Here is a 13,433-nt window from a genome sequence, read left to right on the forward strand (position 1 = left end):
TAAATTCTCCCTCGCGCTATCCTATGCTCCTTCTCACCCATATACAAGTGTGTAGATACAAGGGATCTTTTTCATGCCAAGTTGTGTATGCGCATTTTACATGCAAAGACCCAAATGGACTGAGCCAATGAGTAAAATACAATTTAAAAACCATAATGAGAGCCAAAGATGTCTTCTGGGACAGGAGAAGAGGGGCATATTGTACTGCTTATATGTGTAAAGAGCACAGACAAAAAGGAATCTGCACAGGCGGTATATGCATGCTGATTTTTATTGTCACTGCCAGTCTTTGTCATAGGCTGCCCACCTTAATTTCATCGGTGCTACCAGAGGGTTTTTACACATGCCTTCCATTATGATTGGTGCTTCAGGCAGGTGGGCCTGCTGGAAAAAACAGGGGGTGGGGGTGGTGTATGTATGTGAAGGGCTCATGTGCCCTGAGTTAACATTTTGAAGACTAAGGTATCCTTTCAAGAGAGACACTTTTCTTCTTCCTTCTTCTTCCCAGTTTCTTGTGTCCAAGGAACAGCGGTCTGAAGGGCCACCCAGAGTATTTTCAGTGATTACGATTCATTTAAAACGTTGCAGGAAACTGTTCACTTTTGAAAATGTCAAAGCAAGTGGTGCGGGTATGCCCAGATGTGGGTCCTGAGCTTGCTGTGGATAGAGATCTAACTTACAATTAACTGATGCCCAGTGGGTCACAGCAGGCATTACACAAATTGTCGGGATTGTTGCCTGGAGCAATGCCAGTGAGGTATGATTCATTCTAACACTTCTAGGCATCACATGTGAGCTTCACAAACAGTCATGCTAGCCCTTGGAAATGTTATTTTCATACAATAAGCCAGAGGCGTTGCTAGGGGCGGTCAAGGGGGCTATAGCCCCGGGTCTTTTGGTTGTAGCCCCGGATAGAAGCTCAGGTGCTACAACCAAAATGCTAGCTAGCCCCGAGTCCCCCCAGCCCGGACATTAGCTTAGCCCCTGATCTTTTCCAGACCTAGCAACACCCCTACAATAAACCACAACATGCTAATAAGTATCATGAAAACCCACTGGGGTATATTTATGTTTGGTTCACTTCATTTCTGTTAAATTGTACACTAATTAGTGACACTGAGTACACAATTGCCACACATGGGCCAGCACCACTTGGTTAAAAAAAGCCATACATTCCCCATATCTGTCCAACCTTCTCATGGAACCCTCCACCTGTTGAATAGCCGGAACAAACATCACCGTTCGCCAATATGCTACTGACACATGTATCTCCTGTAAGCCACAATGCATCGGAATCTGTCTACATACTGAACTACCTTCCAAGCACCAGGGATGGGATGTCATAACTCTACCTAATTCTTAGCCCTTACAAACTGAGTGCCTGCAACTATTAGCCACCCCTTTGATTGTGCTATCCAGAGCTGGTTCCACTACTCTTGCCTGAAATGGAATCGCACCTCAGTCACAGGGGAAATAACAGGGCAATATCTGCTGGGTTTCTGCTGGACCCCAAGCTGCACATTGGCCAACAGGAACTTTGTGAAAGGATTGCAGTTGCAACTACACCAAGAATTAATGCTAAAAAAATGTAACCTCCAGAAGGGCAACTCCAAACATCTGTTCACATTAGACTATGAAAACTCAATACTGGTTGGCCTTACAAAAAGGAGATGCACTCCTTACATCTGTACTGATCTTCTTTCACTGGCTTCCCATTGAAGCTTGCTTTGTCCTCACAATTGCACAAGCCATATGCAGTACAATGCCTTTTACCACATCACTAAAAGCAGGGGTCTGGAAGCTTGGGCTCTGCAGATGTTTTGGACTACAAATACCATTGGTAATAGCCAGCATAGCCAATGGCGAGGGATCATTGGAGTCACAGTCCAAAACATCTGGAGAGTGTGAGGAAAGTGGGGGTCGGTGGAGCCCCCCCACACATTCAACACGAAAAGGACCACTTGGTCTCGCACTAGTGGGGGACGCCTCCTTTGCCCTTCTGCAGCCATGCGGAATAAAGCCCTGGCATAAGCAGAGGTGGGGCTATTGCAAGACACACTTGGACTCCATCCTTTGTCTAGGCCACATTATGGCATTGCAAAGTCTCCTCTCCCCTCACCGACAGCCCCCACCTTTTTCCCTCCTGCGTCCGTGCCTCCCAAGTCCCTTTCTCACGGATGCGCTGAGACAAGATATTGCAAACAAACAATGCATTAACTTAATTTTTCCTCTGAGATCACTGTCCTGTGTGTGACCGGGCCGAGCCATGACTTGTAGTTCATCCATCTCAACAGACCTGCTCTTGCACCTGTCACCCCCGCTGTTGGAAAATGACTGCTTGTTCAACCCTGTGCCCCTCCAAAGCTATTCTTTTGATCTACCAGAAGTATGACCCTTCCACGCTGACCACCCTAGAATGCCCCCAATAAAACCAGACCCCTGTCACAGTATATCCTGTCCTAAACTAACACGTGTCACTCCAACCCCTTCCTACTCTGATGTGCCAGACCTGACAGCTATCAATCCCGACTCCCACAGGTTACCTCAGGGGCAAGACCCCCACATCCTTGACCTCGCCAGTGACCCAAAGTGGGATAATGCAAACACACATGTACAATTTATAGGACTCTAACATATACTTAAAAGGTATAGTGACGATCATTATTTACTGCTAGTCTAGGATAAGTGTGTAGATCAGGTTAGCCAGAACCAGCCGTCTTTTCGGATGTGACCCAACCTTCACCTCGCACGGACCGGCCCAGCTGAACCACATGATGTCCAACTTCCTGCCAAGTCATCAGCCAATCCCGTGGAGCCCGCCCTTTCAGAACTATATGTGCAACCCCACCTTAACCAATGGAACTGTAACTTGTATAGACATCGTCACTGATGACACTGTAACCCTTTCAAACCTATTGTTTCTGTATTGTTTGCCAGAGCGTGCTCAAGGCAACAGAGTTCTCTGGATGCTGCATTGTATATAAACCTTTATAGAATCTCCATACAATCGCTTGGTCTCATTACCTACTGGGATGTGTCCTTTATTCTAAGTCTTTTGTTGGTGATGTGGGGAGTGAGTGGCTTCAAGAGCCACAGGTTGCAGATGCCTGACTGAAAGCAACCTGCCCAAAAATGAAAACCTTTAAATTGTACACATACTCCGCACAGCAAATACTTTCTTCTTTCAGAAGTCGCATAGATACAAATCAACACACCCTGAATCATTTTTCTCCAGATGTTTGTATGAATGTATGTATGTGATTTATAAAGCCCAAATCTAGCTTGGAAGCATTGGAGCACTGTACATAGGGGATGCATGGAAAGGGTCAGAAGTAGAGCATGGGGATAGCCGACAAACTGGGTTGGGTAAAATGAGAGTTGGAGCTCCAGGATGGGAGAAGTAGGATTGAGCGAAGAGATCCCCAATTGCCAAGATGTTCTATGAAAAGTAAGGTCTTCTTGTACTTGAAGTTTAGGACTGGTGGAGGGAGTTTGTCTGAATTGGTAACCTGTTCCGAAAATGGAGTGTGTAGCTCTTACAGTTCGTGCTTTCCAGTATGGCGATGTCATGGCTTCTGGGAATTGTACTGGCCTCCAGAGATTGTAATGATATAGGTTTAATATTTCATTTATTTAATATTGATTCTTTAAATACAAAGAAATGGCACACTTATAATTTCCCTCATTACAACCGACCAACTTCACAATCAGGAACAAGAGACAGACTGCTTTTAATCAGAATATTTTCATTTTCATTAAAAATACAAAAAAGTGACCACTCAGAATGCGAGAGAAGTCACTGCAAAATAGCACAACTCAATTCAAACTGTTACCACTGCAGCCTATTTGTGTTTTACTACTACATTTGTAACAAGACACAGGGCCTCATTACGACTTTGGAGGTAGCCATGCCCTTAATAAGAATTAATGCCTCCAGAATCGTGTCCGTGTCCGCGTTCCGAGTATGGAGGGCCTGGTATTTCCTCCTTCAGGGAACCCAGGTCCGGTCCTTCCTCATTCCCATTCGAGCCCACATAGGACTCAATGGGAATGGGGAGGGAGCTAACAACGGGCCCATTACAAACGGGCCCGTTGTTAGCTCCCTAGTCCCCTCACTGGACCCGCTATGGATGTCTGGAAAAACCAGACGTCGAGAGCGGGTCCCGCGAGGGGACCTCGTAATAGTGCGGAGCCATTACCGGCGCCATTAAACCCATTCCGCACAAGTCATAATGAGGCCCAAAGACTATCAGGTTGCTTTGCAAATTCACACAAACATCCATAGATTCATACGCACATGTGAATGGCTATTCCGTGTAATGCATTCCGATGTGTTACATGGCAATCACCATCATATCACTTACTTTCAATTTAATTCAAATTTGTGAAGGAAACTAATTGTCAAACAGAATAATCAGTTGAAAGATGTGAGTGTAATTAATATTCGACCGGGCTCTGTAAGAGAGCAATTTATCAAAACATGCTGATGTCAGATTCAGAGTGTAAAATTCGCTTGGCCGCAGCACATGTTTAGGAATGAATGTGTCTCCTAATCAGAACACATGAACTGGAATGTAAAAGGATTTGGGTTTTCTCAAGTTAAGAATAAGTGAAAGGGAAAATTCAAATTTCTACTTTGAAAGGAGAGGGACAAGTTAAGGGAATTAAACAATATGAATAACAGGCTTCAAAACCACATTTCCTATCCAAGTCCCCCACCCACACTATTTTACATCCTTGAGAAAAAATATTCTATTTTGTGACATTTCATTATAATATATGGTTTCAGTATCTCAAGTATGTTAAATCATTTTCCAAATCTGTAACTTTGTATGCATCAGAAACCACAGATTCTGGGGTACTATCCACTTTTTGAAACAGACCCAGGGAATTCCTATCAAATTTGATTTGGGGAGAGAAATGAACCCTCCCCCTTTTTCTCATAGTTCCATTGCTAAGGGACTCATATTTAAATACAACGGCGCAGGAGTTCACTTATATTTTTAGTTATTGGTTTGGTTTTGTGAGCAGTAATCAGCCTCTGGGAAAGATGTTTAAGAGCTACTTGAGGTTTGAGCTTTTCACTAATTGGAAATGGGGAGGCACTGGGCCTTATTACGACCCTGGCGGTAGGGGGTTAACGGCGCCAGTAGAGCTGCAGGCGCCGTTAACCCCCTACCGCCTCATTATAAGGTCTGCTTGCGGGTCCTGCTAAGGACGCCTGGTAAAACCAGGCGTCCTTAGTGGGTCCCGCGAGCAGACCTGGATGCTAACAACGGGCCCGTCATTAACAGGCCCCATTGTTAGCATCCTCCCCATTCCCATCGAGCCCTATCGAGGCTCAAATGGGAATGGGGATGTACCGGGTCTGGGTTCCCTGAATGGGGAAATACCGGGCCCTCCAAGGTTGGAATGGCCCGGTATTTCCCCATTCAGGGAATCCCGACCCGAGTTTGGGGGTAGCCATGCTCTTATTAAAGGCATGGCTACCTCCAATCTCGTAATGAGGCCCACTGTATTTCCAGGTCTTCTAGTTCCCCTCGGTCCCTTGGATTCCATGTTCCAAAGGGTCCCCCTTTGCTTATTGGGAAATCCTCCTGAGTCTGGTCCTTTCTGCAAATCTTGGATGTGGTTTTCTCTGCCAAATTGTGTTGGCTGTAAGAAACAAGACAGTTATCCAATCTTTCTTTCTCCAGAAATCAAGACTTTTATGCTAAGCAAAACATCACCCATTTAGCATCATTTTACACTACAGTTATGGTTACAAGGGCTCTGTAATTGATTTCCTTCATTATACCACGCCCACAAGGGCCCACCTCCTTGCTTCCATTGGCCCATTGAACTTGGTGTGTCATAAGAGGCATGTGTCTCTTGCAGATTAGCTCCGCCCTTGGAATGAGGAGTCTGTGATTGGCTGAAATATTCATTTTTAATGTAACTATTTAAATAAATATGTGACAGTGGACAAAACTACATATTTTGATTCATCAGAATATGAATAATTTCATGATGTAATGTGGGTTTCTGTGACAATGACAGTGGTGGTAATAATATTTGCAAATTATTCAAATAGGATACATCTTAGGATATCATTTGATATGAGTTTTCATCACCTTATCAAACCAAGACACAAAGAGTCTGGTTATGAGTTTGGTAATGCGGTATAAAAGTGGTGGTAAGTCACATTGTCTATATGCTGGTAGTAAATCTTCAAGGTCAATGCCAAAAATCAGCATGATAATTCCACCACCTGTCCAATACTCATAATCATATGGTAAACCCACAGGACTGAGTGGCAATTATGGTAATCAATTTCGGCAGTCATTTGGTGGATTTACCAACACATAAATGCCAAACTCCTAATGAGACCCATTGTCTTAAACAGACCCATCTGTTCAATTTAACTTCCAAGCTTTGTTGTAATAATAGGTTAATGGGGGTTGTTCACAAAGCTTGCAGGTCTCAGTTTGGCTGAAGTTAACTGATTTCCCGATACAAATGCAGTCTGATGAGATTTATGCCTCATTGAAAATGCAACATTTTCAACTTTTTACATCTGAATAAAGCATCCTTATTTTGATAAATATTTAAATAGTCTGTTTCGCCAAAAACATACCAATTCATCACCTGCACATATTAATGCTATAATCATAAATAATGTAGAATAATCATTAAGGTTTTATAACTAATCTTCAGCATTTCGTTGTCTTTGTGATAGCATTGTAATACAAATGCCACACACAGTTATTCCCAGTAGAGTAGATAATATGCAAATATTTCCTAATTATGTCTTTTCAATATTTCTACAAGCTGGTGAGTTCCTCGGCTGCGTACAGTGCTGTTGTGGTTATGACTGATGTGTTGAGGATGCATGCTTGTATGAGCACCCAGTGCATCTCCTTGAGGATGTGGGTGACTTGGTTGAAGTGTCATAGTCCTTTGTTGAGGTATACTGCATGCTAGATGGCTTTCTGGGACTTCTGCAAGTAGGACATTACCACCATCCAATTGGGAGATGACCTGGGTTAGAGTGAAAGCTTGTACCATGCTGCTTGGGACGCCTTGACAATGTGTGTTTTGAATGAGAGGGCACCATTGATTGTAAAGCTGAGAGATTTAGCACTGGGTGAACGCTGTGGTGTGAATCTTTCAAGCTTCAAGTCAGCCAGGCAATTCTGGACTTGGGCATACTTGGTGTGGTTTCCCAGGAAAAGTAATGTGGTCTTTGTTGGGTTGAGCATCTAGCAGGCACATGACTTCCAGGCTAGGATGAGGACAGACAGTAAATGGGTCAATGGGTGTCATATACATATTGATGTTCCCTGATGATGGTGTTGTGCTCCTCACATCAGGAAGTCCCACCCCTCTGGATCTGAGACTTACCTCAAATCTTCTGAAAATTAGGAACTAGCAAACATTTTTCTCTCAATTAGATTTCTCACTAAATATGATGAGTTTTCAAATAGTCATTATATGCATATAATATCACATTTATGGGTAACATAACTATGCAATTAAGTGTATTTCTTTTAATAATTTGTATGAGAGTTCTTATAGAGTTTTGAACATTCAAAACTCACTTGTGCATGTAAAATTGTAAACATTTTATGATTTTTCTATTTTGTAAAATCTCCCTATGTGATATGTCCTTTAATAACTTCTTTCAGCTATTCTATTGACTGGGTGATCAGATGTGAGAATATATATTTCTGTATATAGTAGAAATATTTCCAATTTAATTGAATCCATTCAATTATTTAATTGGACCCAACTCTATTAAAACACCACAATATGCACATTCATAATAGTCTACTGTTTATAATGAGATATTATGTGTACATCTATATATATATTGTTGTGAAAGTTTGTTTTTATGTTCAGGGTTGGCTCCAGCCCTGTAACAGTTGGTGGGCTGAAAGTTTGGCAAAAGGTCGGCATGCCAGTCTGGGGTGTACTGGCAATAGTGAAATCTGACCAACCCCACCCATCAAGGCAGGGTCCGGCCCTGTGCTATAAGTATAGGGAATTTTGGAGGATTGCCCATTTTGCGACTTTTCCAATATTCGAAAGTTAGGACATACGGTCGATATACCAGTCTGGGTTGTACTGGCGATAGTGACATTTGACCAACCCCACCCATGCCCCTTGCACAGGGGTGGAGCAGCGGCTGGGCATGTGCTATCACTATAGGTGATTTCGGGAGATTGCCGATTTTGTGATTTTTCAAAAATAGGAAGTTATGACACAATAAAACATACACAAGGCTATAGCAGACCCCCACATGCATGTCAGCTACAGACTTGTGCAACGCCGGGTGGTACCGCTAGTTTTACATATAAAATACAATGCAAATAGTGCATTTCTGCATTTTCTGTATTACAGGTTGTATCACAGGATAAATATCTAAGGCCACTAGAATGTCATTATCTGTGTGCTTTTGGTTTGACACTTAGCATGGTGAAAAGACCCCAGGGTGGCAAAGGAGATATGTGCTTCACAGCTTTGGACAATAACGCAGTTTCATTAGTCCCAGAGCCTACTACCAGCTTCCCAGGGAGGAAGCGTAGAGAAATGTATCCCCAGAATCAATATTTTGCACTCACATCATTAGGCATTTATTATTTACATCGGCACACAGTCACAGAGAAGGAGTACTGGGTGCACATCCTGACCTGGAGTCAAAAAGTAACTATATACCACTTTAGGTATTGTAGGGCCCATTTCTGGTGCTTGGTGGGAGTTTCATTCACTACCAGCAATGCAAAGTATGTTTCCTCTAGAGTGTAGTTTTATTGCGTTTCTAGCTGAAAGCTGTGCCTCAGTTGCTTTGCTTTTTTTAAATGTTTTTATGCGAGTCAACCCCAAGGAGGATGTGTGGGAGTGTTTATGGAAGTTCGGCTCCTAGTTTATCTTTTTGCCTCATGTGCATTAGTTGCAATAGGTTGCCACATGACTTACTTGGTTTTTTCCAGTGCCATCCTCTTACACTTGGAAGGATTCTTTCCATTTTACTTAAAATACTGACTTGTCGATAAATACCTTGCTTTATTCTACAGGACCTGTGACTTTGGTAGGCCTTTCCAGGTGAGAGTTTCTTGGAGGCAGGGTCTAAGCGATGGCGGTATTCAGTGACAACTTTGGGTATGGACATGGTTTAGTTAATATGTTTTTTCTTTGTCATATTATTCACCAGATTAGATGTTGATTATCCTCAGGTATCAAGTTATTTTCCTTTTTTTTTGCTTGTGCAAGGTCATTTATTCCCTTGTAGACTCTTTTTGGATCTCTTCCCCATGTTACTTATTGAACGCTTACTTTTCTGTTGTTTTTGCAGATTGTATATTTGGATATTTGCCCTGATGGAGATGCCGCTGCTAATTTAGGAGGGTCAGCTTTGAAACTAGTCATCGTTTACTTTTGTTAATTATGACTTTAATACACATTGGGCCTCATTACACGGAAGGTGGTAAGGGTTAACGGTCACCGGTAATGGTACCAGTGACCGTTAACCCTTACCACCTTACTACGAGGTCCCTTTGCGGGTAGGTACTTTAACGCCTGCTGTTTAGCAGGCGTTAAAAACCAACCCGCAAAGGGACCAGGGTGCTAATTACGGTACCGCAATTTGCGGTACCGTAATTAGCACCTTCCCCATTCCCATTATGCCCTATGGGGCAAAAATGGGAATGGGGAAGGGCAATGGGGGAAGGGAGAATTACCGCCCCACCAACCTTGGAATAGGGCGGTAATTCCCCTTTCCACCAAGGCGGTGCCGATATTTTACCGGCATGGACCAAGGTGCTAATAGCACCTTGGTCCTCCGCCTGCCGTGTAATGAGGCCCATTGGCTGTACTATTGAACAACATAGTTTTGTTCCTTAGAATAATTGTTTTTGTAGTTTATCTGCTTTTATTTTTCTTCAACCGGTATGTGTCATGAAATTGTGACTATAAATGTAAGTTGAACACATTTTTTAAAACAAACTATTAAAAGCTTTATATCTATAGATATATTTTTCAGAGATTACTTGTGTTTCATGTTTTGTAATTATTTTACATGAAACTATGTCCTTGATGACACAGTACATTGGTAGGGAATATAGGTCATAAGAAAAGTGTTTACACATGAATATTAATTTAATTGATCCCAAAGACATTCTTTTTCTGTTCTTATTCAAATGTTCCTAGTGTTCCTTGAGTTATTGGGATACCCCCTTTGGTTTTGAGCTAATACAAATTATTCCTAACACTATTGTAAATGAAATGTTATTACATGTGGTAAGTCATAAACCACAAGGAAAAGGGGTGTTGTTAGTAGATATGCATGATAGATGTTGTTGAACAACATTTGACTAGATGTTATGAAGAAAATATGTCTATGAAATATGATTTACCTTCAATTGAATTGAGGCATTTGTTTATCCTTTTTAGTGCTAAGGGTCTGTATCTCACATTGGCAGCACTATGTTTTCAGTGCTGGTGACAGGACATACAAATCCCTGAAACACTGACTAATACAAGCATCTTATGCTATAGTAGTAGTTTGTCCTGCATTTAAGTGTAATAATTGTATTGTTATTTAGTACTTGGATATTATCATAGTTAGCACAGTTTCGATCGGGTGGGATTACAGCATTCTTGTGACTGGTGCATTGAAAAGCGGCCGCACCAATGTGTACTTTGCGTGTGGCTGCACGCGACAGGATAATGATGATAATGTTAGCCATTGAAACAGTGAATGGAGGCATTGTCATACATGCACAAAAACATGCATCAATCAGTATTGCACTTTTGCTGCAACCTGTGCATGTGTTCATTCTTTAACTGATGCCAGAGTAGTATTCAGTAGCATGCACGCACAAGCTAAAGACACGTTTGTGGATGGCTAGTTACCATGTGACACTTGGAAATGCACTAAAATTTGTTGCTGAGAAATACTTGCCCTTAACCTTTAGGAGAAATGATAAATTTCACCTCTCAGATTTCTTTGTCTTTTTTTCTATTGTTTTTAGCTTCCATGTGATACATTCAGACACATTACCTGGCAGAAGTTAAAAGACCATGATGTTCAAGGGACCCAACTTCGCTGTCCAAGAGTAAGAGAAGGTAAAAGGCTAACTAGTGCTATTACCATGACACGTTTCTTTCTTTAGTATGTGAATACATTTCAAATGATTTACTTTTTGAGAAATGTACAGAATACTTTTTTAACTGAAAGATGTTCATGCCTAAAGTCTCTATAGTTTCTTGTAAAAGAGTTAAAATCATGAAAGGTGGATATCAGTTGAACAGGACCAATTTAAGTATTCTCAAATTGTTGAGATTCTCCAAAACGAGCGGATCTTGAAATAAATACATACAGATCCTGGTTCATCGTGATCTTGACAGGGATGGCGTGTCGTCCTGTCTGTGTGACTGCCTGGCAGCTGTGGGGGATTGGATGAGTGACAGTTGGCTTAAACTCAACGGGGACAAGACAGAGGTCCTAGTGGTGGGTTAATCTGGCTCTTCAGACTCTTGGTCTTCTTCCTTTTGGCCTGTTTCACTGGGTGCTTTTCCTATTCCGGTCACTCTGGTGAAGAATCTGGGGGTCTATCTTTCCGCCTCATTATCTATGGCAGCACAGGTGAGTGCACTATGTCAATCTGCCCATTTTTTGTTGCGAGTGTTGCGTAAGGTTCTGCCTTTTCTACCTGCTGACCTCCACCTGCTGGCGTAGTGGCGTTGGTCTGGAGCAGGATTGATTACTGCAATGCCCTCTACTTGGCCCAGCCAATTGGTTTGATCCGTCAATTGTATCTGTTACAGAATCTGGCTGCGTGGGTTTCTACTGCAACCCTGTATGGGTCACATATTAGCCCAGTGTTACGCCAGTTACATTGGCTTACAGTGAAACAACGGATTGCTTTTAAATCCCTGTGCATTGTTGACCGGGCGTTCTATCAGGCCGGTCTGGAATTTCATAGGGACAAGTTCCAGCCCTATGTTCCTGGTCAGACTCTTTGCTCGGCCAGTGATTGTTTGATTCAGGTCCCAAGGTTTCACCTCCAGAGAGTGGGTGGCAGGGCCTTCTCAGTGGCAGCTGCAAAATTGTGGAACAGCATTCCCCTCAAACTCAAATCTACTGAGAATCATCTGGCTTTTCGCTAACTTCTTAAGACAATTCTTTTCTGCTGAATTTGTTTTCCTTTTGACTGTAGTTGTTGTGCTGGTCCTCGCGCCAAGGTGCTTTCGGGTGTACGTGCGCGTTACAAATGTGCATACCATAACATATATATATATATTTCTGAGGCTTGTAGAATCTGCTTAGATCACATGCTATGCATAGGCCGAAATCTAGTGGAAGCTGCAGAGTATTACAGTTGTTGTTTTCAAAAATCGAAAAAGGACGTTGACAGGGCATGCCAGTAATACGATCCCTAGTGTGACATCCACTGTACCCATGGTCCTTCATGCATTGAGGTCCGTCAGATTGTTTTTTTCTCCCATCATTGACAGATGCATAATTGCAGAGTTCCTTTTGTCTGATGCCATTGACTATTGTTAAATTGAGTTAGTTACTCTTTCTATCCTTTCACTACACCGACTATCAACAACACCTTCGACGGCGGTGGAAAGTACAAACGTTGAACAAAACCTGATTCAACTTACCCATTCAGCCTTGGAAGGCCGCACCTGGCCTCGGCCCAAACAGTAGGGAGAGTAGGGGGTGGACATTAGAGAATGCATATTTTCCTTTACACTCTCTTTTCTCGCCTACCTGCCGTTTCTTATAACTATGGAAAACACTCCATTTAAATGTTGCCCTAGCTGTAATAAGAAGTTCCAGTGGGTAGACAAGCACTGGGTGTACAATCTTTGTCTAGCACGAGACCACGACGAGGGCCATTGTCGAGCCTGCAAGCTCCTCAAGCCTAAAACGCTCAAGGACCAAAATACAAAGCGCTGGGCCCATCACACCATGCAGGCCGAGGCTGCCATGGACGTGGAGGGGACCTCCAGCGATGGCATCATCGCAGTCTTTTTGGACGGCGAAGGTGACAGAGAACTGTTAGATTCCCAAGTGCAAGTCCCCGACCCCAATAGAGAGGCCAGTGGCTCTGTTACGGGGACGACACCCGGCGGCACTAGCACCCACACTACTCCCCGCACTAAACACATAGCCAAGGGCCAAGATTCAATGGCAACGTCGACCAAATGCCAAAACACAGCATCAAACAAGCGGTCCACCGAATCCCTGTCCTCTGGGCACTTGAGGTCCCGATCCCCACACGACAGGCCCCAAAAGTCGAAAGACAATACAGACGCCATGTCCAAACCCTCTGCCGAACGTCGAAAGACAAGGTTTTGGCATGCTCCACCACCGATATTCAACACTCTACGTCGAAAACGGCCAAAGGTACCAAGAGCTCGGGAATAGCCCATTTGGTGCA

The 13,433-nt window shown here is 43.0% G+C and overlaps 1 protein-coding gene across 1 annotated transcript in view; it reads left to right on the forward strand.

The window, feature by feature from the left end:
- Positions 1 to 13,433, forward strand: part of LOC138491790 (leucine-rich repeat-containing protein 46-like) — a 383,144-nt gene that overhangs the window by 211,307 nt on the left and 158,404 nt on the right. The window contains exon 3 of the mRNA XM_069618498.1: positions 11,013 to 11,106. Within this exon, the coding sequence (XP_069474599.1) occupies positions 11,013 to 11,106 (94 nt within the window). The remainder of the gene's footprint in view (positions 1 to 11,012; positions 11,107 to 13,433) is intronic.

The sequence above is a fragment of the Ambystoma mexicanum genome, chromosome 10 (assembly GCF_040938575.1).
Source record: "Ambystoma mexicanum isolate Mex_15411 chromosome 10, UKY_AmexF1_1, whole genome shotgun sequence".
In the NCBI taxonomy this organism is placed as follows: Eukaryota; Metazoa; Chordata; class Amphibia; order Caudata; family Ambystomatidae; genus Ambystoma; species Ambystoma mexicanum.